The sequence below is a fragment of the Dendrobates tinctorius genome, unplaced genomic scaffold, assembly GCF_039654945.1.
Source record: "Dendrobates tinctorius isolate UK_male_01 unplaced genomic scaffold, ASM3965494v1 ptg000016l, whole genome shotgun sequence".
Taxonomy (NCBI): Eukaryota; Metazoa; Chordata; class Amphibia; order Anura; family Dendrobatidae; genus Dendrobates; species Dendrobates tinctorius.
This window is the reverse complement of record NW_027361684.1, coordinates 38103042-38129232: the sequence shown is the minus strand read 5'-3', so window position 1 is coordinate 38129232 and position 26191 is coordinate 38103042. Positions and strand designations below refer to the sequence as shown.

General features: G+C 43.1%; 1 protein-coding gene across 4 annotated transcripts in view; it reads right to left on the bottom strand.

Annotated features, from left to right (window-relative positions):
- The window catches only part of DPH1 (diphthamide biosynthesis 1), a 421815-nt gene that overhangs the window by 347490 nt on the left and 48134 nt on the right, over positions 1-26191 (bottom strand). For all 4 annotated transcript variants that reach the window (XM_073565690.1, XM_073565691.1, XM_073565689.1 and 1 more), the window contains exons 2-3: positions 19990-20142; positions 12203-12266 (exon numbers count right to left, since the gene is read on the bottom strand). In XM_073565690.1, coding sequence (XP_073421791.1) covers positions 12203-12266; positions 19990-20142 — 217 coding nt within the window. The remainder of the gene's footprint in view (positions 1-12202; positions 12267-19989; positions 20143-26191) is intronic.

Here is a 26191-nt window from a genome sequence, read left to right as displayed (position 1 = left end):
GCAAGCGACGCCATGGACTGTGACACTGATAGGGCCCACTCCAGGGGGCTCGCACATTGGTCGCGGTCGCAGCGTTCGGACTCGCAGGCTTCGCATAATCGCTTGCTATGCGCCCGAAGAAAAACACAGCCTGAAAAGAGATCCATGCAGCGTAAAAAAAAAAAAAAGTGTGCGTCCTTGTTTTTTCGGACATGCTGCATCTGTCCGCTGCTGGGGAGGGGGGAAGGAGGTAGCACCTCGTTTTTCCTGTAGCGTGGCCTCTCGGGCAGCACTTACCCCAGTCCTGCGCCCCCACTCCTGGAAGTCTCCATATCCAAAATCGCGCGCCACCAGCTGTGGGGCGGGCTGCCAGCATATGAATGGCTCCAGGGGCGGTACTTCCTGCTCTGCGGCCTAGCCACGCTCCGAAGCTGGGGACTAAATTTATTCGCCGGTGGCCTCCCAGCTAAGGGCTCCAGCCCCGATCTTCGCAGGAGCCCTCCCAGGCTCTCTCCTCACCGACGATCCTCTTCAGCTTCCTGAGCTCAGGTATGTCAGGGGGCCTCGAAAAAAATAGGACTGTGCAGGCACCCTAGCTCCATCTAACCCCTTCAGGGGGTGAGGAGAGGGACCATCTCCGCCACCTTGCAGCACCGCAGTCTCAGCATTGGTGGAGCAATGGGGGCCACATGGACTAGTCTTGTGCCTCTGTACAGCCCATGGTTTCAATACCTAGGGGTGGTCAGGGCTAAGTCCAGCACTGTGTCCCATGACGCGGGGGAGAATACATGGAGGCGACACTCGCACGTGCTGGCCCGTTGTTGGTTTGGGAAAATCGGACCCTTTCAATAGGATCCGTTGCCCCTGTCTAATCTTCATGGGAAAAAGAAAAAAGTCTGGAGAAAAAAAAACCAGACGTGTGCCTCCATGGACACTAAGCAAAAAACTGAGTTCCGCCCGCAATGGGGGCGAGGGTGTATACGGCGGAGGAGGAGCTAACCTCTTTTTTTCACTTAGTGTCAGCCTCCTAGCGGCAGAAGTATACACCCCACAGTATCTGTGTCCTCCAACGAGGCGAAGGAGAAATGTACATATTTTATACATTTTCTTTGCATCGTACACTTTTTCTTGTTGGTGTATTTATATAGAAGTTCACAATAGATTTGATGCATCATTTATTAAGATCAATTAAAAGTCAAACTTTATTAATGAATACCACCTACCACCAAAAGGACCATATAATCTCTAAACTTCATAAATGCTATTGAACTCAACAATTTAAATGCAATGGAGGACCACATGATTCACCCTTGCTTCATCAGGGGGTGGGAGACGTACGTTGGGGCACCAGAACTATATATACCATTCTGTTGGCTATGCAAGTTATCTGTCTCTCATTTCCTTGCATATAAGGCGTACCCATACCATCCGTCAAGACATGCCAGAATTTTGCACTTTGTACTATATATACTTTGCCATTATAGCATTGATTTGGGGGTCTTTGAATAACAGCTTTAAATACTCAGACTGGTAATGATTTAATCCTAGTGATATTACATGCAACTATGCCAATGTATCATGTACTCATCCATTACTTTACTCTTTTGACCCCACATTGTTTTTAAATTGTTGAATTCAAGAACATTTATGAATTTTAGAGATTATACAGTTGTGGCCAAATTATTGACACCCCTGCAATTTTGTCAGATAATACTCAGTTTCTTCCTGAAAATGATTGCAATCACAAATTCTTTGGTATTATTACCTTCATTTAATTTGTCTTAAATGAAAAAACACAAAAGAGAATGAAGCAAAAAGCAAAACATTGATCATTTCACACAAAACTCCAAAAATGGGCCAGACAAAAGTATTGGCACCCTCAGCCTAATACGTGGTTGCACAACCTTTAGCCTAAATAACTGCGACCAATCGCTTCCGGTAACCATCAATGAGTTTTTTACAATACTCTGCTGGAATTTTTGACCATTCTTCTTTGGCAAACTGCTCCAGGTCCCTGATATTAGAAGGGTACCTTCTCCAAACTGCCATTTTTAGATCTCTCCACAGGTTTTCTATGGATTCAGGTCTGGACTCATTGCTGGCCACCTTAGAAGTCTCCAGTGCTTTCTCTCAAACCATTTTCTAGTGCTTTTTGAAGTGTGTTTTGGGTCATTGTCCTGCTGGTAGACCCACGACCTCTGAGGGAGACCTAGCTTTCTCACACTGGGCCCTACATTATGCTGCAAAATTTGTTGGTAGTCTTCAGACTTCATAATGCCATGCACACGATCAAGCAGTACAGTGCCAGAGGCAGCAAAGCAACCCCAAAACATCAGGGAACCTCCGCCATGTTTGACTGTAGGGACCGTGTTTTTTTTATTTGAATGCCTCTTTTTTTCTCCTGTAAACTCTATGTTGATGCCTTGGCCCAAAAAGCTCTACTTTTGTCTCATCTGACCAGAGAACATTCTTCCAAAACGTTTTAGGCTTTTTCAGGTAAGTTTTGGCAAACTCCAGCCTGGCTTTTATATGTCTCGGGGTAAGAAGTGGGGTCTTCCTGGGTCTCCTACCATACAGTCCCTTTTCATTCAGACGCTGACGGATAATACGGGTTGACACTGTTGTACCCTCGGACTGCAGGGCAGCTTGAATTTGTTTGGATGTTAGTCGAGGTTCTTTATCCAACATCCGCACAATCTTGCGTTGAAATCTCTTGTCAATTTTTCTTTTCCGTCCACATCTAGGGAGGTTAGCCACAGTGCCATGGGCTTTAAACTTCTTGATAACACTGAGCACGGTAGACACAGGAACATTCAGGTCTTTGGAGATGGACTTGTAGCCTTGAGATTGCTCATGCTTCCTCACAATTTGGTTTCTCAAGTCCTCAGACAGTTCTTTGGTCTTCTTTCTTTTCTCCATGCTCAATGTGGTACACACAAGGACAGAGGACAGAGGTTGAGTCAACTTTAATCCATGTCAACTGGCTGCAAGTGTGATTTAGTTATTGCCAACACCTGTTAGGTGCCACAGGTAAGTTACAGGTGCTGTTAATTACACAAATTAGAGAAGCATCACATGATTTTTCGAACAGTGCCAATACTTTTGTCCACCCTCTTTTTTGTGTTTGGTGTGGAATTAAATCCAATTTAGCATTAGGACAATTCTTTTTGTGTTTTTTCATTTAAGACAAATTAAATGAAGATAATAATAACAAAGAATTTGTGTTTGTAATAATTTTCAGGAAGAAACTGAGTATTATCTGACAAAACTGCAGGGGTGGCAATACTTTTGGCCACAACTGTATGCATCTTTTGGTGGTATTCATAGTTCAGGTGTGTCTCCAGGGATTATAATTTTGATGATTTATGCTCCTTATGTTGGTAGTCACACTTTATTAGTGTTGTGGTAATAAGTAAATTTATTGTGCCCTGAATGATCATGAAGAAATACATAAATAGAAATGTTTTCCAGGTTGGGACCATAGGGCATTGATTAACCAGTTGAGTAGCTGAGAGGAAGACCAATTTCCCAGACAAGAGCGGAGTATTTAACAGTGAGCAGACCGAAAAAGAACTGTAGAGTAAGAGCGATGCGAGTCACAGGCTTTGGCCAGTAAGGTTTTTCTTTGCTGGCTACGATTCTTCTTTGGAGGGCAGCGTGAGAGGCAGGGGACGTCTCCAGCAGTAAATGCGCTTTATATGTGGCGGAGCACCAATGTGAAACAGACTGGCTGTATCCATATCTAGCACCCCAACCTCAAGGAAGTCTGGCTGCTGACAGGTCACGCATAGCTAAGGCTGTCAATTGGGGTGGAAACTTCTGCATACAAAGAGACCTGCCTAATCACAGTGTAGGGTGAGCAGTAGTTCATCTATCTAAGCCATCAACATAAGGTAAATGAGGATTCGATTCTCAGCACTCCTAATCAGATGATATCTGAAGAAGCGGCCATAACACTTGTTTACTAGGCACCACTAAGTACTTACAGTAGCACCTGTGCATAGTATTAAAATTCTCTACAACTTTGTCCCATTCAAGTGAAACAATGACATAGTTTGGCCTATTTCTACAGCTTGTTGGTGGGGTGCGGAGGTGGACCCTTGCCAATTAATGAATATTGGCATACTATAAAGATAAGAGACTAGCTATGGGCAAATCAACGATGAAGTCACTGGACAAGGTCTTCAAATCAAGGAACATTTCAGTGGCGATGAAAAGATGGGTAGTACAAAGTTTGATCTTTTCGGTGGTAACATATGGATGTGAAACCTGGACGATAAAGAAACAAGATAGAAGAAATTATGCCTTTGAAATGTGGTGTTGGAGAAGGATCTTAATGCCATGGATGGCAAGAAGAATAAATATATCAATCTTGGAACAAATCAAGCTAGTCTTGTCACTCGAAGGAAAAGATTACCAAGCTACGACTTGCCTACTTTAGACACATCATACGAAGAGAGCCATCACTGAAGAAGGACATCATGGTTGGAAAAGTATAAGCAACAATGCGAAGAGAACCACGAGCAACCTGATGGCTTGATAGTATAAAAGATAACGGTGGATAAGACCCTGGTGGACCCATCTAGGTTGCACAAAACCGATCATCCTACAGATCATTCAATTTATTAAGTCGCCATGGCTTAAGATCGAGCAAGAGGCCATCAAAAAAAAATTATCTAATTATATAATATATATTATAATATATCATGAATTTTAAATAACCGGTCAATTACAGTAGTGTTTATGAAGACTATATGGTAGTATTTGAGTAAACGGACCTAGCCCGCCTATAAGCGAGATTTAATCTAGGACTGTTCATCAGAAGTATATTACGAAGTGTACCAACAATTAGATCCTGGCTACATTTAATCTAACTCTGTGATAATTGAAGAAACCACTTACGTCCCTTTAGTATTACACTGAAGCTTGTCCAGTTAGCGGCAAAGCTTTCATCAGAACAGCTGTATAACATGACATTATAGCCGGCGTGGAGATGCAGAGCAATAATATCATGTACAGGGCTTGGTGTATATTTATCTGATAGCAATTACTACTCTATTGCATGATTAGGCTGCCACAGCAGTTGCCAGCAGAAGATGATACAGAAAAATGGAAGTGCTGCCGCAAGCTGCTTTGATCATCCAAGCTTCTCCTCTGGCAAGGTGCAAATTAACAAAGAAAGTTAAAACTTTAAAGCACAGAATGCAAAATATATTCTGGCATTGACCAGACGATGGTTCACTAGATTGTCAAGCACCCGGCTTTCACAGTGACAAGGGATTTAACGAAATAAGGGGAAAAAAAACAACACATATTTGCCAAAGGGTTTACTACATCAGAGCAAGCGACATTAGTCTGCCGACTGTCAGCCCTTTCCATCAGCTGTTCACACAGCTTATCTGCTCTTCACATGCAAGGTTTTCATGTAAAATAAATGAAAGGCAGCACTACTCCATTCCAGTCAATGCAGAGGTTATGCAACACTGCGTCGTTAACCCCTCACCGACGAGGCCAACATCCTGCAGGTAGAGAAAGTTAGCAATGTCGTCTGATCACTGTATCTAAGTGAATTTGGTCTCCAAGGATTTTTTTTTCTCACATTTACAACTGGCGCTAAAATAATACTTATCACATGAATATCAAGATTTATAAAACGTTTCTAAACTATAGACTAGACTTGCATAGTCATGAGTCCAGTGTATTGATGAGGGGGCACTCTGCCCACCGAGAAAGGTAGGGAGAGTGCTCAACTCACAAAACCCCCTGGGCTTACAATAAGTAGGGTGTATTCTTTGATTGATTCTATTATCTAGACAGCACAATATTATGTGAAATAATTTTGGCTAGAAGAATGGACCTACCCCCATTATAAGCTCACATACAGGACAGCATAGTCTGATCACACAGATGACAACACCATTGGGTGTCCGCGCACTTTATGGCAGCTGCACTGCAGTGAATGTGAGCTAATGGACAGAAAAGCACCAATAGATTATTGTCATCTCCAGGAAGAGATGTCGAACTGTATCTTAAGGTCCCCATACACGTTACAGAAAAATTGACAGAACCTATCCATTTCGGCAAGATCGGCCAGCCGTCTAATGTGTATGGGGCATCCCAACTGTTACCCAACAGAACATGAGGATTGGTTGGTTGAAATTCAGTTGGACGAATCATTTGTTTGATGGGGAGAGGAGCAGCTCCTACCGTATTTAGTAGGAGTTGTCATAGAAAACACAGGAACGCTTGGCTGTGCCGAACATTCGTCTACATGAAGAGGTCGGCCAACAGCTGTCTAGTGTGTATGGCGAGCTATACTCCAGGGATTAGAGAGCAGCAGGAGAACTGCATACAGGCTCGTCTGTGTTAGTGTTTCTATCCTCTCTTATCCACTCTTTAGAGAGGACTCTGATGAATGTGTCCCAATCTAAACAGCAAAACGGCCTCACGTGATAAAATATCTACCGGTTCTCAAAACCATTGGGCACACTGACATTGTGAAGAGGCATCTCACAAATTTTTCTGAAGATAAATATGCTGTCAAAATGTATTATTATTTTATTTTCATATTTTGTGTAAATGTCCAATCTGCTGGAAAAACTCACTTACAAAGATTGGCCTTTTAAAAAATTTGGCACATTTTCACCGCACATTTAGAAAATTAGTTCTTCACTGCTTTGAGCTGGGAGTACATTTCTACCAACATTTGCACCATTTTCCACCTATACTTAGATTTATTAACTATCTGTAGAAAATCAGGCATGGTCTCCGTGGATGGGATATTTCGTTACTTTACAAATTTGGAGAAGCAGGAAAATCTTGTGTCGACGCTTTAGACAAATTAGTGGGACCGTTTACACCAAAATTTAACATAAATTGCTTCATAAAAGTGGGCCAATGTGTAATAATGGGCTCACAAAAATGTTATCTACCTCTCATAGACCTGTTCATTTGTCATTGAAAATGTATGGTCAAAATAATAGGCCCGAAACCTTAGGTCGTAAGGCCCTATTTTGATTATAGCAGTCTAGTGGGAATGTGGACCCAAAGTTTGACTAATAAATCTTGTGTGGGTTGAACCAGAGTGTAAAAGATTGTCACTTAATTCCCATCAGCAGGAGAGGGCTTTTTACACAGTGAATCCCCAAGTTGCTATCCACCGAGGAGATACTGGGACGTGGCACAAAGGGGGCAGGAATGTAAGAGAGTGTCCAGGATGAAAAAGGCAGAGATCATTAGTAATTGGTTGTCAGGCCTATGTCACACACAGTTAAGGTACTGTCACACTTAGCGATGCACCAGCGATCCCAACAACGATATGAGCCGGTCAGGATCGCTGGTGCATCGCTAAGTGGTCGCTAGTGAGCTGCCAAACAGGCAGATCTCACCAGTGACATAACAGTGGTCGGCGGTCGTTACTTACCTGTCAGACGAGGCGATGAAGACATCCTCCCGCCCGCGTCCACGTGTCGCTCGTCGCCACAGCAGGAAGCTGACGACGAGAAACGGCCCAGGCCGTTCTCGAGCAATCAGCGATAACCAGCGGGGAAGCCGGTCGGAGGCAAGTATCACACATAGCAATATCGCTATAGTGACGTTATAGCGATATTGCTAGTGATATCGCTTAGTGTGACGGGGCCTTTAGAAAAGGTCAAACATACAAGATGGATAGGTAACACATTTGAAGAAAGCAGCAACCAGATAGACATTATTGCTTAGACCCAAAATAATGCAAGAGGGTACCTTATAAAACCTTATAAAACCCAAGGCATGTAAAACTACATGAGCACACAGACTATAACAAAAGGTACAAGTTCTATACGTGAAAAACACAAAAAAACTCTTCCATTAAAACATGATGTCTGAATAAAGCCTTTGTAAGATCTAGAATCTCCATTTTCGCCTCCTATACACAGGACATTAATAGAACTGTATTCAGCCGTTTCTTCCGTTCTTTAAGCTAGCTTGTTCTGTCTGAACTTCCTCCAGTTTGGTTTTCCATTGAAAGTCATCTTATTGCCCATATTTTTTTTTATTTATTGATAGCTGTAAGTTCTTAATTCTAAATTTACCGACTGATATAGTAAAAAGTATCAGAGGATCTACGGTGCAGAGAATGAAGTGAGAAATGCCGTCTGCTGCTACCTGAAGGTGAGCACAATTTACAACTGCAGCCTCATGTGTCTCCCTTATTGGGAAAGCTTTCATAAGCCATATACTATTAGCTTGCCGGAAAAAGACTTGGCCACATACTCGTTCCACTGTACAGTAAAGTAAATCATTAAGACTGATAATTAATTATTCATATAGTGCCAAGGTAAGCAACGTGAAGGACTTATTGTACTGCCATTAAGCAGTCAGTAAAGGGCAAAAATCAGTACCATATGCTACATAACTGTAAATCTCCCCGATAAGAAACATAATCACCTGTAACTGTATGACCTTGACCCATTATTTTCTATGAACACTAGAACTAGGCGACCATAAATACACGTCCCACCGGGGTTGTCACCAATCTTCCTCAATCTCTTGAATGGAGATTCTATATAGTGGCAGGGTTTTGTTTGTTTTTTTTTAGTTTTTCAAGAGTGGAAAATTTACACACATTACATATAAATACAGATATCTACACTTATTGTTCAAATTGCAACACCAGGAAGGACAAAAAAAAATCAAGGAATTATAAAAATCAAAGTATGGATAGACAGGTTAATGATATGTAAATGATGAAGAAATGGAAACATTTGTTTTTTTTTAATCAAAAATGTTAACCAAGTACCCCATGTTTTTCCATGCACTATTGCCATTTATTTACTGCAGGGTATTTGCTCATTTTGTTTTTATCTTAGGTTTTGTCTATAGAAAAGATAAGCGTGGAAACGTCTGTATAGTTTGTATGTTTTTTTTGTTTTAATCTGTACAACCTTCGAGACACATGGCACCACGACACTGCATAGCGCCAAGACTCTAAACTGATGTCAAGGCTTTCCCGTTAGATTCATTCAGATATTAATGTGCCATACTGCATCAGTCATTGTGTTATGGAGATAGTTTTCTAAACACGAAGACTCCGTATGACGCCGTACAGTCTATGCAGACGGTCCTGCCATGTATTCGAGTCCTTATTCTCCCAGGAGCCATTAATTGTATGTTACGTACATTAAAAAAATATACAAACTGAAATGACAGACATCCGAAACTGTTAGGACAGAATTCAATGCAAATCAGAGGTTGAAAAATCTCACGCGCCTTCCACTAGTGTTTGGGTTGGCCCCCACAGGCTCATCACTAACAAACAGCAGCCCATGTCTGAAGGCAAGTGCACATCATATACAGCAAGATCCATTACACAGACATAACTCCTTCTGACATTAAGTGCTTGGCTGCAGCTACCACCAGATCAGTACAGGACAGATAAAAAAAGAAAAAAAAAAGAGGAAGTGGAGGAAGAAGAAGCATTTTACAGTCAATCAAGAAACTACCGCTAATTTTCTTCTGTCTAATACCAAAACCTCTACGGTCTAATTGAAAGATCCCAATTAGAGAATAAAGCCGATAATACCATCGCCAGCTCAAGAGAACAAAAAGAATATAGGACTTATTCCATTAGGGTGTGTGCACACGCTGCAGATTCTGTTGCGGACCCGCAGCGGTTTTGGTCCTGTGGATCCGCAGCAGTTTTTGCTGCGGTGTACAGTACCATAGTATCCTATGGGAAATCCATGTCAATTCTGAGGATTCTGCTGCGGTTTACCATCTCCTCCATTGTAGAGCTGATAAACCGCAGGGCAAAACTGCAGGCTAATCTGCAGATAAACCGCAGGTTTTTTGACCTGCGGATTTTGCTAAATCCGCGCAGATCAATACTCAGCAGAATCCACAGCGTGTGCACGTACCCTTAAGGAAGCCTATAGTGGACATCATAAAATGTCAATGAGACAATTCCATAATCTCGAGGCTAGATGCCCAGATCAAAAAGATCCTAAAAACAGGATTTCAACAGATAATTTGTGGCCACTTCTCCACACACAGTACCTGGAGATGCAGAACCTTACACTTGGTAGACTCATCCCAACACACCAGGACCCTTAGTTCTAAACTGGAGGCCTATGCACATGGATCCTGGTTCCAGCGGTCTGTGGGTCCCATCAATCACAAGATAGGAGGTCAAGCATGCCCACTGCTGCTCCAGTCCTACCCTACTGATAGAAAGTCAAGTAGAGCACAAAGCCACCATCTTAGTCCTACAGACAGTGCAAAACATGACATGACGTGATCAGAGGAGGTCCCAGGCCCCTCCAGTGATCAGACACGCATCACCTATCATGTACATAATAAGTTATTTTTGGGAAAACAGCATATCTGATGCCAAAATAGCCCACTAGGTATACAGGGCCATGTGAAAGCTTCTTTCCTTCCCAAAACCAAACTTTCAGGGTTATTTCAATAGACATTTTAATTTTCATGGTGCTTCTGTATATCCCAGCATTTAAAAGTAATTGAGCCAATTTTATTATTGTCTGAGAGACTTAACATAAGCACAGCGCGCTGGGAAGCTCTGTGTACGCACATTAACCATGCCGCAGAAGCACCGAGCACTGGTGCATTACCATCCAGCGAGCAGGCGCAAGACTGTAGGCTGGTAGACGAGAGGACTTCAAAGAGCCCGGCACAAATTATTGATGTTCTCCTGCAACTCCACATATACTGCACGGCACAGGTACTTTTCCAAATAAGCTGAAACTGAACAGGAGCTCCCACCAGGAGGCACGGTATTTCTAGAGATCCTCTACGTCATGCCCGTTGGCCGGCAGAGTCAGACAAACTCCCTTACAATACTTTATACACCACAAATAAAGCAATGTGGACACATGCCCTTTACAGGAGACAGATATGGGCTCTTACATCTGAACGATGAGACCGTGCACAGGGAGAGTTGCGCGAGGGTGGATCAGGGTAGGACCCTCCTGTAGGATGTGTAAATATTATAGAATGTCAGAGCATGCGCAGTGTCCAGATAGGAGCCGGAGGATCGCTCCTGCTATACTGCAGTACTATCCCCCCAAATGGGGAACCCTTATTCAGTTTGTGTATTTGCTGATCACATGGTCTGATGTCAGATCCACTTTTAAAGTGTTACTAGTGTCAATAAGTCAGTAGATACAGCTTTCAGCTCCACAAGACCTCACATTTTCCCCTCACCTGTATGGCGCCATTTTAGAGATGCTCCTGGGCCGTAAGTGAAGCCAATACTGGCTAGGAGACAATAACAAATAGGCAGTCTTTTCATGACATGCTTAGAAGCCGGCCTTCGAAATATTCCAACTGCAGTTACTGACATTTGAAATATTTCTTCAAACTCCATGGTGGCTTTTTACAGGTTGTCAAATTTTCACAGACAGCTCAGAGTTAAGCTAGGTCTATAAAAAACTGAAGTATATTACATTAATAGTACTTTCAAGGAAATGGTCAGTCAGACCCACCCTCCATAAAACCTCACGTGTCCATGCAAATCTTTCAAATCTAAATCCATTGACACTTTTATATCAGCTATCTGTTGCTGCACTTCCAAATAAAATGCGTTTTAATCCATATGCAAATGATGCATTAAATGTTATGGACGTTACAGAGCACTTCCTGTGCCTCTGCTTCCTGAGGTCATTTCCCTGCCTAGCACCAGCCATGACGGCTCACAGTTTGATTTAATTGCCTCCCACAGTCAGTAAATTATCAGTCATGCTAATGAGGCTGGTGCTGAGTGGGAAAACAATCTCAGAGGCAGAGGCTAGGGAAGTGCTCTATGACACCCAGAGCACTTAACACCTCATTTGCATATAAATCAAAACTCTGATTTCTTGGAAGTGCAGCAACAGATAGAAGACATAATGATGACAATGGATCTATCTTTCAAAGACCTACATGCTCTTATATGCAGTTATGGGGGGGTTGATTTTCCTGACAGCTTCCCATTAAGTAATTACAAACATCTGGGCTATGTAAAGCTCCTTGACTCTGATCCAATTTTTATTGCTTTTCTTGGAACAAAAACTGGAGCACAACATACAAAGAGTGAGATAATGGTTTCCTAATTTAATGCTAATTGCACTTAATGCGGCGCAAAAAAAAAAGTAAAATAATTACAGCAAACTGCGGACAAATCCAAATTATTTTAATGTGTAAAACCAGAAGAAACCCATAGACGATTGGTAATTGTGATCCTCACCTCTCTATGATATCGGCGATGGTGCAGGCAAACATCAGCAGCCCTTCCGGCATCTGTAAAGCAACTGAAAATGAAAATGTGAATGAAAAAGGGACCAAAAGCCGAATGATCTTACAATCCACCATACGGCATCCTGTCCTGCACACAAACACATGAAGAGCTATTCCATAAAACATCACAGAGAGAATAGCGAGTCAGCTAAACACCCGGATTAGCGGCCAGCAGGAAGCATGCTAATGTGACATTTGGAGATCTCCAGCACATACAAGAGACAGACACTTGAGAAAACATACAGCCCGTGTGGGAGATGTAATGTTCAAGAGGAAGAAAAATAAAGGATGAGGAACATCTAAGCAAGAAGGGAAGAGATAAGCTTTGGAATTACAAATGGCAATAAAAAAAAAAAAGAACAAGGCACAGAGAGACAGACGGCTATGGAGCGCAAACAGGTTATTGTATAGACAAATATAGCACTGCATCGGAGAGCAGCAGCAGCGAGGAGAGGAAATGATTAGAGAGGAAACGGACGCAGCGGGCCTAATGGGATCCGAATCGCTCAAAGGCATCAGAACACAGAACGAGGACATCAGAATATACGGCCTGGAGGGGACTATTGTCCCATCGGGATAAGTCATTATCCAGAGACCTCGTTATCCCGGGGTCCCAACAACCTGAACCATCACAAACACCTGCAGCACTGCTGGCACGTCACAATGCGCACCCACTATTCTTCTCATTATCAACCGGCTGCTATGTAACAGGAAAATTATATATCATCTCTACACTGAGAACCTCTGACGAGAGGCCCTGCACCGACGCAGAAGAGTGGCACGCTCCTAAACACCTATAGAAAAACAGAATATATTACGCTCCATCACCAATTACTGGGCATTGCTACAAGGAGACTGCTACTCTTCATTCTCAAAGTCTCCAGAGCAAACATGGATCCAACCTGCACTCACTCAGCCTAAGGGCTCGAGGAGAAGAGCGATTATCTTTCCAAGTGCGATCCAACAAAATATCCGATTGCAATCGGACCAATGTTATGCTATGGAACCATGTCAGATATCACTGCATATTCTGGTCGCACTCGGCCATGCAAGTCAATAAGTGCTAGAGAAACCTTGTACTGCACTCGGATGTTATCTGAGTGCAGACCAATGTCCGCGGCCTAACAGAATGGAGAACATGGAGAAATTGGTTTCTCCATCTTCTTCTCAGCCGATAGAATCATAGCACGCTGTGATCAGAGTTTCATCAGTGTCATTTGGACAATTGGTCCAATTCTCTCGGGTGATAGAAAATACATTCAACCACATCTGGCCTGATGAAGATTTTGGCCTTTTCCGATAAGCAGTTCTGTTAAACCTTTATCTCCAACAAAAAAAAGTCTATGGTAGTGTTCCAACTTTGTGCAGTATTGTAAAGGGATGGTACCAACAATTTTTTTCTCCATTTGCATATTTTAGCATGTTTAACCTCTTAAAGACACTGCTATTTTTCAATTTCGAGATTCTGGCTTTCTTCCCTTTCCTCCAAAAGCCAAATGACATTTTTTTTCTTTTTAAGATGAAACAGTCATACGATGGCTTGCTTATTGTGGTATGAGATGCCACAGGGCACATGGAAATGCGAAGCCCATTCCTCAGCACCTAAAGGGCATTTCTGCTGCGTTGTCTTCTCTCATAGGATCAAAAGGAAAAAATATTCAGGCTGTGTGCCCACGATGCGATTTTTAAGCGTTTTTTGCCGCGATTTTCGGCGCGAAAACGTTTAAAAATCACATGCATTCCTATGGCATTCCGCACATGCTGTGCTAATGCTGCGCTTTTTTCTGCGGCGGAATCGCATTGTGGAAAAAAAAAAATCGCAGCATGCTCATTCTTTTGTGCGAAATCGCAAAGAATTGCCGCGATTCCGCACCCATAGGAATGCATGAGAATCGCTTACTTCCCGCATGTGGCTATGCCCACCATGCGGGAAGTTAAGCGTCTCATGTGCGGTTGGTACCCACGGTGTGGAGGAGAGGAGACTGTCCTCCAGGCCCTGGGTACCATACCCCTGTAAAAAAAAGAATAAAAAATCGGGGTATATTTACCTTCCGACGTCCTGCGCTGCATTCCCGGCCTAAGCGTTCCCAGTAATGCCTTGCGGCAACGTCCTGTGATGACGTAGTCTCGCGTTACTCTAGCGGTCTCGTGAGATCGCTATAGCAACGCGAGACCAACGTCATCACAGGTCTCACAAGGCATTACTGGGAACGCTGAGGCCCGGGAATGCAGCGCGGGACGCCGGAAGGTAAATATACCCCGATTTTTTTATTTTTTTATTATTTTTTACATTCTATCTTTTACTATTGAGGCCGTATAGGCAGCCTCAATAGTAAAACCCTGGCCACACTTGTCAAACACTATGCTTGACGAGTGTGACCATCCTGTCAATCACATTTCAAGCGATGCTTCAAATCGCCTGGAAAGTGCTTGAATATCGCACGCGAAAATCGCAGCAAAATCGCGATCATAATCGCGGTAAAATCGTGCGATTTCTGGGATGGAGTCCGGTTTTCAGTGTCTGGATTTAAACGCTACGTGGGCACATAGCCTCAGTCCCATTGGCCCCACTGCTGGTTTCCAGAGCAAAGTATGTGATCTACAGGAGCAGAAATGAAGCAGACACCAAATGTGACAGCATCCCAGAAGACGACCCTCTGGCCGGGTACCCAGATTGACAATCATAATAAACGCAGCCACAAGAGCCCAAGAGTGCAACTGATGGAAGCAAAGCCTGAGCAGGAGACCACCCTCTGCAAGCTGGGGATGCCAGACCAACTAATCCACAGGTAATCTCTATACAAACTGCCACAGAGGAGAAAAAGGCCCCCCAGGAAGAAAGGAAGGGTCTACCTCCCACACTTCATCCAGGAGAGCAGGTCCTGCACCTAGGAAAGGAAACCACTGACTTGGTAGGGGAGGGTCATTTTACATCCATAGGTTTCTTGTCCTGTATGGGCCCACCCTCTCTCAAGGTACAGTCATGGGCAAAGGGAAAAACCTTATTTTCACATTTGTTTTTCGGTTTAATTTTTACGGGACTCACTGAAAAATGATCTGGAAACTTAATTTTCTGGGTCTCGTAACTTTTTTTTTTTGTTTTTCCATGGCGAACTCTAGTTTTTATTACTACCATTTTGGGTTGTACACAACATTTTCATCCCCTTTTATTTCAATTTTTTGCGAGGGAAATGTAATGACCAAAAAGCATTTACGGTAGTTTTTTTTGTTCTTTTTTTCTTTACTGGCGATTAATTTTATATTTTATATTCTGATAAAATTAAATTTTTTCGGATGCTGTGATTCAAATACAGTGGGTACAAAAAGTATTAAGACTCCTTTAAATTTTTCATTGCTTCATTGCAGCCATTTGGTAAATTCAAAAAAGTTATTTTTTTTCTCATTAATGTACACTCTGCACCCCATCTTCACTGAAAAAAAACAAATGTAGAAATTTTTACAAATTTATTTAAGAAGAAAAACTGAAATATCACATGGTCATAAGTATTCAGACCCTTTGCTCAGACACTCATATTTAATTCACATGCTGTCCATTTCCTTGTGATCCTACTTGAGATGGTTCTACTACTTCATTGGAGTCCAGCTGTGTTTCATTAAACTGATAGGACCTGATTTGTAAAGGCACACACCTGTCTATATAAGACCTCACAGCTCACAGTGCATGTCAGATCAAATGAGAATCATGAGGTCAAAGGAACTGTCCAAGGAGCTCAGAGACAGAATTGTGGCAAGGCACATATCTGGCTAAGGTTACAAAAGAGTTTCTGCAGTACTCAAGGTTCCTAAGAGCACAGTGGCCTCCATAATCCTTAAATAGAAGTTTGGGACCCCCAGAAGTCTTCCTAGCCTTGGTTAGAGAGGTAAAGAAGAACCCCAAGATCACTGTGGCTGAGATCCACAGATGCAGTAGGGAGATGGGAGAAAGTTCCACAAAGTCAACTATAGAGTTTGCTAAAAAAAACACATAAGGACTCCCAGACTACATGAAATAAGATTCTGGGGTCTGATGAGACAAAGATAGAACTTTTGGTGATAATTCTAAGCGGTATGTGTGGAGAAAGCCAGGCATTGCTCATCACCTACCCAATACAATCCCAACAGTGAAACATGGTGGTGGCAGCATCATGCTATGCGGGTGTTTTTCAGCTGCAGGGACAGGACGACTGATTGCAATTGAAGGAAACATGAATGCGGCCAAGTAACGGAGATATCCTGGATGAAAACCTCTTCCAGAGTTCTCTGGACCTCAGACATGGCCAAAGGTTCACCTTCCAACAAGACAATGGCCCTAAGCACACAGCTAAAATAACATAGGAGTGGCTTCAGAACCACTCTGTGACCATTCTTGACTGGCCCAGCCAGAGCCCTGACCTAAACCCAATTGAGCATCTCTGGAGAATCCCTGAAAATGGCTGTCCACCAACATTCACTATCCAACCCGACGGAACTGGAGAGGATCTGCAAGGAAGAATGGCAGCGGATCCCAAAGTCCAGGTGTGAAAAACTCGTTGCATCATTCCCAAGAAGACTCATGGCTGTACAAGTTCAAAAGGGTGCTTCAACTCTATACTAAGCAAAAGGTCTGAATACTTATGACCATGTGATATTTCAGTTTTTCTTTAATAAACTTGCAAAAATTTCTACATTTCTGGGGGTTTTTCAGTCAAGATGGGGTGCAGAGTGTACATTAAAGGGGTTGTCCGGGCTTTTCACATAATCTCAGTACATATCTGGGCTGCAGAAATATGACAATAAGAAATTTACTTTCTGTCACTAGTTTGCACGGTTTTCTAGATATTCTGAACAGAACGTCCAAGCTGGGGGGGGGTATTATGGCATTGATATGAGAACTAGTCGTAACCTCCTACTCTACTCCAAACATGCCCTCTATAGCAACAACCCCACCCTCCATAGCTACAGGCCCTCCCTGTCCACATGAAGAAGCCCTCATCACACAGTAACAAATCCTCCCCCTCTAGCAGCCTCACTGCAGAGAGCAGCTGCTCCTCCCCCAGACACACGCTGAACAGTGATCTATGGAAAGTGATACTAGTGAGGAGGGAAAATCATCCTGTATTCTGGGCCACTCCATGATTACAATACATAACGCATTATCAGTAATTCCTTCCCTCACTGTCCCAGGCTGCTGGCAGCAGTGAGAACAGACTGTGTGATGGCCAGTGATGGGGGTCTGCAGCTTCTAATCTGCACAGGGGATGGCAGTCACTGATGTAATCTGTTCTGTGACAAAGCCTCTGCTGTGTGAATGAGACAGCTTTGTGTCACTGATGTCTTCACACAGCAGCAGATTTGGTGCAATGTATGTGTGAGCAGTGCACTGTGTCTCTAATGACACAAATACTGATGGGAGCAGCCTGTCCCAGAATACAGGACGATGTGTGTCTGGGGGAGGAGCAGCTCTCTGCACTGAGGCTGCTAGAAGGGGAGGATTTGTTACTGTGTGATGAGGGCTTCTTCATGTGGCCGGGGTGTTCTGATCTCTATATCAGCATGGGCCACAGTCCCAAGTAGATCTACTATCGGTTTAGGTTTCTTTCGTGAAATGTCTTCAGCGCTGTGTATGAAGGGGACTGGCTACTTTCAATATCCAAGCCAGCCTCCTTCTCTGTCTACACATTGGTTGTAACAGAGAAGGGTGATGCCTTAGACATTTATATTAGCCAGTCACGCATAGAACTGATGGTGTGCTGACACTGGAATCGAACTTAAACATGGGCAACCCCTTATACATAAAGGTTTAGACAGTGAGGCTACAATATATGGTTTTACATTTCAGTTCCATACATAAAACATTTTACAGTAAGGCAGTAACTTCCTCTTAGTTTTAGTTCAAGATTGGCAGAATTTTATTTAAAGAGGATCTTTCACTGGATTTATTCATTTAAAAGTACGTCCTCTAATTTGTACTGCTCCGCCGATTCTGGAACAGTTTTTCTTTTTCTTCTCTCCTAGTCATGTAGGCTAAGTGCACACGTACCGGAACTCTCGCGGAAATTACCGCGAGAATTCCGGAATTCCATTCCGCGGGAAAATCGCATTTTAAATTCCCGGGTTTTTTCAGCGGAAAAACTAGCATTTTGCAAGCGTATTTAGCTTGCAAAATGCTAGCGTTTTCCAAGCGATCTGTAGCATCGCTTGGAGAACTGATTGACAGGTTGGTCACACTCGTCAAACATAGTGTTTGACGAGTGTGACCAACTTTTTACTACTGAGGCCGCCTATGCAGCATCAGTAGTAAAAGATAGAATGCAAAAAAAAATAAAAAAATAGTGTTATTCTCACCTTCCGGCTTCCCACGCATCCGTTCCCAGTAATCCTTTGCGAAAATGCCCGCGATGATGTCCGTTCTCGCGGGATCGCGATGTCTCGCGGTAATTCGCGATGACGTCGCGCGAATGACCGCGAGACTTCGCGATCCCGCGAGAACGGACGTCATCGCGGGCATTTTCGCAAAGGATTACTGGGACCGGGAGCGTGGAGAGAGGCGGGAAGCCTGCGCGGGACGCCGGAAGGTGAGAACAATATTTTTTATTTTAAATTCTATTTTTTACAGGGATATGGTACCCAAAGCCCGGAGGACAGTCTCCTCTCCTCCGGACCGTGGGTACCATCCGCAATTGTTCTGCTTACTTTCCGCATGGTGTGCACAGCCACATGCGGGAAGTAAGCGGAACAATGCATTCCTATGGGTGCGGGATCGCCGCGATTCCGCAAATTAATGAGCATGCTGCGTTTTTTACCGCGAAGCGATTCCGCCGCGGTAAAAACCGCAGCATTAGCACAGCATTGCGGAATCCCATAGGAATGTTTTGGATGCTTATTTTTCGCGTTTTCGCGGCAAATTCGCGCGGTTAAAACCGCCGCGGAAACGCGAAAAAAACGCCACGTGTGAACTCAGCCTTACAAAGCTATGCCCCCATTTAACCTTCAACCATCTGGGTGTATACCACAAAGCTTCAGTGCACGTGGCGGTGTTTTGATTGGTCAGCAAAGAAAAAAAAGCCCACTGAGAAGTTCTGTGGTATACGCCCAATTTGACGAAGTGAAAATTTGCACCTTTATTACTAGGGAGGCATAACTAAAGAATGGAGGGGCACATAAGAAAAACTGTTATGGAATCAGAGGATCAAAGGCTATTGCAGAAGGTACTCAGTTTAAAAGTATAAAATTCAGTGAAACTGATGGGGGTTAAGGCACCCATAGACATTTGATTAACTTTGGCTGAACCCACCAATATCGACAGGTTAGGACAACAGTCAAATATGCATGGGGATTCTTGGCACAAAAACTGGGGAAGATAAGCATCTGACATGTCCGACTTTGGACTTCCAATCCATTTGTGAGATAAGCCACCGCCATAGATGTCTGACAGCTACCTTCTAGATAACACACAGGAGCGCAAGACAAAGTGATGGAGAGCGGGGGCCAGACGCGCCCCTGGGAGAGCGGGGGCCAGACGCGCCCCTGGGAGAGCGGGGGCCAGACGCGCCCCTGGGAGAGCGGGGGCCAGACAGCCGCTGGATAAACGATTGCCGAAAGCTATCTAAACTGTGTGAGGTGCTATATCTCTCCTAAACAACTTTAGCTCATCGTCCTTTTGAATCTTTTTTTAGATTGTTCTAAAATCTATACGAATTCTCCTATTTCTTCTTTTTCCACAATTAGATCCGCCTCCACAAGGTTTGCAGTAAGTACCTCTTTTGGCTGCAGCTTGTTGAATTCTCCATATAGTCTTGGGAATTTCAAAGTTGTAGTTTTGAGGCAGCACAGAGATGGCTTCCAAGAGTAAGACATTCTGAGAGATTTCATCTGGGATTTGGTTAGCAACCCTACGAACCGGCATGCGACCTGAAGAAAAATTACATATAGTAGTATTAATGGAACATATTTACTTCTACCAGTGTTTCACTTGGATTTGTAGACAACAAATACTGAAAAGGGACAACAACAATTACCTATAATGCACTTTTCTCACAGGGGAATCAAATAAGAACGCTTACAACTGGAAATGGAGAATTTGCTAGACTATAAAATATTAGTTCAATTGAAGGTTACCCATAAACAACAATAAATCTTAGAAAAAGAAAAAGATAAGAGAATTAAGGTTTAGGTTTCTTAATCTGAAGAAAGCTAAAAGTTTTGAAAGAGATCCTGATTCCAGTCCTGGGTCACTTCTGAAGCTATAGTTTTGTTAATATCACAGTGTTATCTGCTACCCTTCTAAATTATATCCTCACCCTCGCTATTGATTGACAGCTTTTTGCTCATACTGTGCATAGGCAGAAAGTTGCAGTACTGTATAGCAGTAGCTCAATGATGCAATAGGTCTAGCAGAGCTGCAGAAGATAAACAGTGTTTCCTAAAAAACTGTAGCATAAAACCCAAAAGTAATCCATTGCGGTAATCAGGATCTATGGCCCTGCTTCACGTTGCTCACAGATAAGGCAGCAAAACCATAGTGACAGACACTTTGTAAGCTAACAAGAGAAAAATGGTATCACCAAAGACCAATCAGTCATATATACATGAATAGTCCATTGGGCTAGGTCTTACCAAACAAAGGAACTTGCTGCAAACTAACAATTTTTCCTTCCCATAAACAGCCACTCACCTAGGTTGACATGATCAAGTACACATAAAGCAGCACTCCTCTCATCAAAATTTTTATCCTCTTGATATATTGCAATCATATTATACAGCAGTGTACTTACAATTGCTCATTTTGACCTTCTACCCAGATAATTATTCTCTTTTCTATTAGTTCTATGATATACATGATTAAAAACTAACTAGTTGAATCCTTCTAAGCTCTATGAAGAAACAATAGGTCAATTTTCCCTGCATGAGTCAAGAGTCACTGCAAAAGTCCCTGGTAGAAGAAAGCAGCTGGGTCAGGAGTTGAAGAGGGGTATGATATATGCAAGGACAAGAGACTTCCTGTTTCTACATAGAGCAGAGAAAAGAAGAATTTACTTGGCAGAAAGGCAAAATGAGCAATTGTAAGTATACAGTGCTATGTAAACAGGATGACTGCAATATATTGAGAGGATAAAAACTTTGATGGGAGGAAGGCTTCTTTAACCCCTTACCTACAATGGACGTAATATTCCGTCCATGTGACTCTGGACCCAAGTCCCATGGACGGAATATTACGTCAAAGCGATCAGCGGCGCCCACGTTGTGAGCGCCGCTGATCGCGGCCGAGTGTCAGCTGATTATCACAGCTGACACCCGGCACAATGTGTCAGGGGCGGTCACGGACCGCCCCGACACGTTAACCCCTTGAACACCGCGATCAAGCACGATCGCGGTGTACCGGGGGTTAAAGGGAAGCATCGGCAGGGAGGGGGCTCCCTCCGTGCTTCCCTGAGCCCCCCACAGCAGCGCAATGTGCAGCGCTGCTGCAGTGGGGCTCTTTCCCTGCAGGTCCCCGGATCCAAGATGGCGACGGGGGACTGCAGGGAGGGGGCTTCCTCAGTGCCTGCAAAGCGCAGGCAAAGAGGAAGCCTGCAGCACTGCCTGTGACAGATTGCTGATCTGTCACAGTGATCTGTGATGTGACAGATCAGCGATGTCACAGGACAGTGATGTCCCACCTGGGACAATGCAATAAAGCTAAAAAAAAAGTAAAAATAATTTTAAATAAAAATCGATAAATAAATAAAAAAAATAAAAAAATATTCCCTAATAAATTCATTTTTTGGAAATAAAAAAACAAAAAAACCCAAAAGTACACATATTTGGTATCGCTGCGTCCATAACGACCCGCCCTATAAAACTGTCCCATTAGTTAACCCCTTTAGCAACCCCTTAAAAACTAAAAATAAAAAACGAAGCAAAAAATGATTTATTATCATACCGCCAAACAAAAAGTGAAATAACACGAGATCAAAAAGACGCATATAAATATCCATGGTACCGCTGAAAACGTCATCTTGTCCCGCAAAAAACGAGCCGCCATACAGAATCATCAGCAAAAAAATAAAAAAGTTATAGCTCGCAGAATAAAGCGATGCATTATTTTTTTATATAAAATTGTTTTCATTGCATGAAAGCGCCAAAACATAAAAAAACAACCTAAATGAGGTATCGCTGTAACCGTACTGACCCGAAAAATAAAAGCACATTATCAATTTTACCGCAGGCGGAACGGTGTAAACGCACCCCCCCCCAAAAGAAATTCATGAAACGCTGGTTTTTGTTCATTCTGCGTCCCAAAAATCGGAATAAAAAGCGATCAAAAGAGGTCACGTGCCCGGAAATGGTACCAATAAAAACGTCAACTCGACCCGCAAAAAATAAGACCTCACATGACTCGGTGGGTCAAAATATGGAAAAATTATAGCTCTCAATATGTGGTGATGTAAAAACTATTTTTACAATAAAAAGCGTCTTTTAGCATGTGACAACTGCCAAATATAAAAACCGCCATAAATAGTAAATCAAACCCCCCGTTATCACCCCCTTAGTTAGGGAAAAATAATAAAATTTAAAAAATGTATTTCCATTTTCCCATTAGGGTTAGGGCTAGGGCTAGGGTTAGGGCTGAGATTAGGGTTAGGGGTGTGTTGGGGTTAGGGTTGGAGTTAGAATTGGGGGTTTCCACTGTTTGGGCACATCAGGTGCTCTCCAAATGCAACATGGCGTCTGATCTCAATTCCAGCCAATTCTGCGTTGAAAAAGTCAAATGGTGCTCCTTCCCTTCCAAGCTCTGCCATGCGCCCAAACAATGTTTTACCCCCACATATAGGGTATCAGCCTACTCAGGACAAATTGAAAAACAACTTTTTGGGTCCAATTTCCCCTTGTACCCTTGGGAAAATAAAAAAAATTGGTGACTAAAAGATCATGTTTGTGGAAAAAATACGTTTTTTTTTATTTTTCACGCCCGGGCGTTATAAACTTCTGTGAAGCACTGGGGTGTTCAAAGTGCTCACCACACATCTAGATAAGTTCCTTGGGGGGGTCTAGTTTCCAAAATGGTGTCATTTGTGGGGGGTTTTCACTGTTTTGGTACATCAGGGGCTTTCCAAACGCGACATGGTGTCCGATCTCAATTCCAGCCAAAAACCTCAAATGGCGCTGCTTCCCTTCCGAGCTCTGCCATGCGCCCAAATAGTGGTTTACCCCCACATGTGGGGTATCAGCGTACTCAGGACAAATTGCACAATAACTTTTAGGGTCCTGTTACCCTTGGGAAAATAACAATTGGGGGTGAAAAGATCATTTTTGTGGAAAAAATATGATTTTTTAATTGTACCACTGTACGTTATAAACTTCTGTGAAGCCCTTGTGGGTTCAAAGTTCTATCCACATATCTAGATAAGTTCCTTGGGGGGTCTAGTTTCCAAAATGGGGTCACTTGTGGGGGGTTTCCACTGTTTATGTACATCAGGGGCTCTCCAAACGTGACATGGCGTCCGATCTGAATTCCAGCCGATTTTGCATTGAAAAAGTCAAACGGCGCTCCTTCCATTCTGAGCTCTGCCATGCACCGAAACAGTGGTTCCCCCCACATATCAGGTATCAGCGTACTCAGGACAAATTGCACAATAACTTTTCCAGTCCAATTTCTCCTGTTACCCTTGGTAAAATAAAAAAAATTGAACCTGAAGTATTTTTATTGTGAAAAAAAGTTAAATGTTCATTTTTTTTTTTAAATATTCAAAAAAATTCCTGTGATGCACCTGAAGGGTAAATAAACTTCTTGAATGTGGTTTTGAGCACCTTAAGGGGTGCAGTTTTTAGAATGGTGTCACTTTTGGGTATTTTCTATCATATAGACCCCTCAAAGTGACTTCAAATGTGATGTGGTCCGTAAAAATAAAATGGTGTTGCAAAAATGAGAAATCGCTGGTCAACTTTTAACCCTTATAACCTCCTAACAAAAAAAAATTTGGTTCCAAAATTGAGCTGATGTAAAGTAAACATGTGGGAAATGTTATTTATTAAGTTTTTTGTGTGCTGTATCGATGTGATTTAAGGGCATAAAAATTGAAAGTTGTAAAATTGCAAAATTTTAAAAATTTTTGCCAAATTTCCATTTTTTTCACAAATAAACTCAAGTTATTTGAATTAAATTTTACCACTAACATGAAGTACAATATGTCACGAGAAAACAATGTCAGAATGACCGGGATCCATGGAAGCGTTTCAGAGTTATTACCTCATAAAGGGACAGTGGTCAGAATTGTAAAAATTGGCCCGGGAGTTAACGTGCAAACCACCCTTGGTAGTGAAGGGGTTAACACAAAAACAGTCAGTAGAAATCAGAACATCCAAAAATCAATACAAACTAAGACCAGATCGAATCAAAATCAAGCTCAAGTGGAGTATACATGTCTTAGACTGGTTTCACATTTGCGTTTTTTTGCGCTGCGTGCGCTTACGTGCGCATGCGCAATGCGCCCTTATGTTTAACATGGGTGCGCATTGTCTAGCATTTATATGTGTTTTTGTGCGCATGGGGTTTTTTTTGCAGTAGGCGCCTATGCGCGCCGGACGCACCCTGTTGCATTTTTGGTGCGCCCAACCTGTGTGAAAAAAACGCATGCGCACAAATGCGCACGAAATGCGCAAGAAAAAACACATTACAGTCCATGGGAACGCTGACATGCACACATCAGTGTTTAAAAACGCATGCGTTTTTAGAGTCAAAATGGTTAACAGGCATGCGCAAAAAATAAGCAAATGCATACAAAACGCTTGATGCGTTTTTGTATGCGTTTGCACTGCGCACGGAGCGCAGTGCAAAAAAACGCTAATGTGAAAGTAGCCTTAGAGTCAACGTAAGACCTGACAAAAGGATGGTAGTGAAATACATTTCTAGTGCCTATGAAATTATTCTGCATGAGATACCGTAGCTACTATAGTGCCAGTACTTGGCAGAATCCAGGTTTTTGTTACTGAGACACGTGACCGCTTGGGCCGATCTCCTGGTATAGCGCTTCCATATCAACTAATAAGTAAACAAAACAAAAGATTTCACGAGATATTGAGGGAAGAGTACGGACCAAAAGTAATACTGTAGAAATATGCCATAAGGTCTATCTAAGTATGACTACTGAGGAAACCAGGTTGGTCGTGATTATCACTACAATAACACATCGGTATCTCCTCTTCTTTATAGAATACGGTGTGTGACTTAATTCCCTGTTGGGGAACAGTAATTAAAGGATGAGGTCCCACTTGTTACTTAGTGTTAAGGTACTGTCACACTTAGCGATGCACCAGCGATCCCGACAACGATATGGATCGCTGGTGCATCGCTAAGTGGTCGCTAGTGAGCTGCCACACAGGCAGATCTCACCAGCGACATCGCAGCGGTCGGGGGTCGCTACTTACCTGTCAGACGAGGCGATCCTGACGTCCTCCCGCCCGTGTCCACGCCTCGCTCGTCTCCACAGCAGGAAGCCCAGCAGGAGGCTGACGACGAGAAACGGCCCAGGCCGTTCTCGCGCGATCAGCGATAATCAGCGGGGGAGCCGGTCGGAGGTAAGTATCAGACACAGCGATATCGCTAGCAATATCGCTATAACATCACAAAACCAGTGACGTTACAGCGATATCGCTTAGTGTGATGGGGCCTTTAGCCCTTCATGGTACTCAACTTCAGATCAGATTAATATTAGTGATGAGGGAACGTGCTCTGATAAGGAGTTATCAGAGCATGCGAGTGTGCAAACAGAGTGTCTTCGGTGTGCTCGAATACTAGGTTCGAGTCCCTGCGCATGCATGTCCCGCGGCTGTTAGACAGCAGCAACACATGCAGGGATTACCTAACAGGCGCAACACATGCAGGGATTACCTAACAGGCGCAAGACATGCAGAATTACCTAACAGCCGCAACACATGCACGGATTACCTAACAGCCGCAACACATGCAGGGATTACCCAA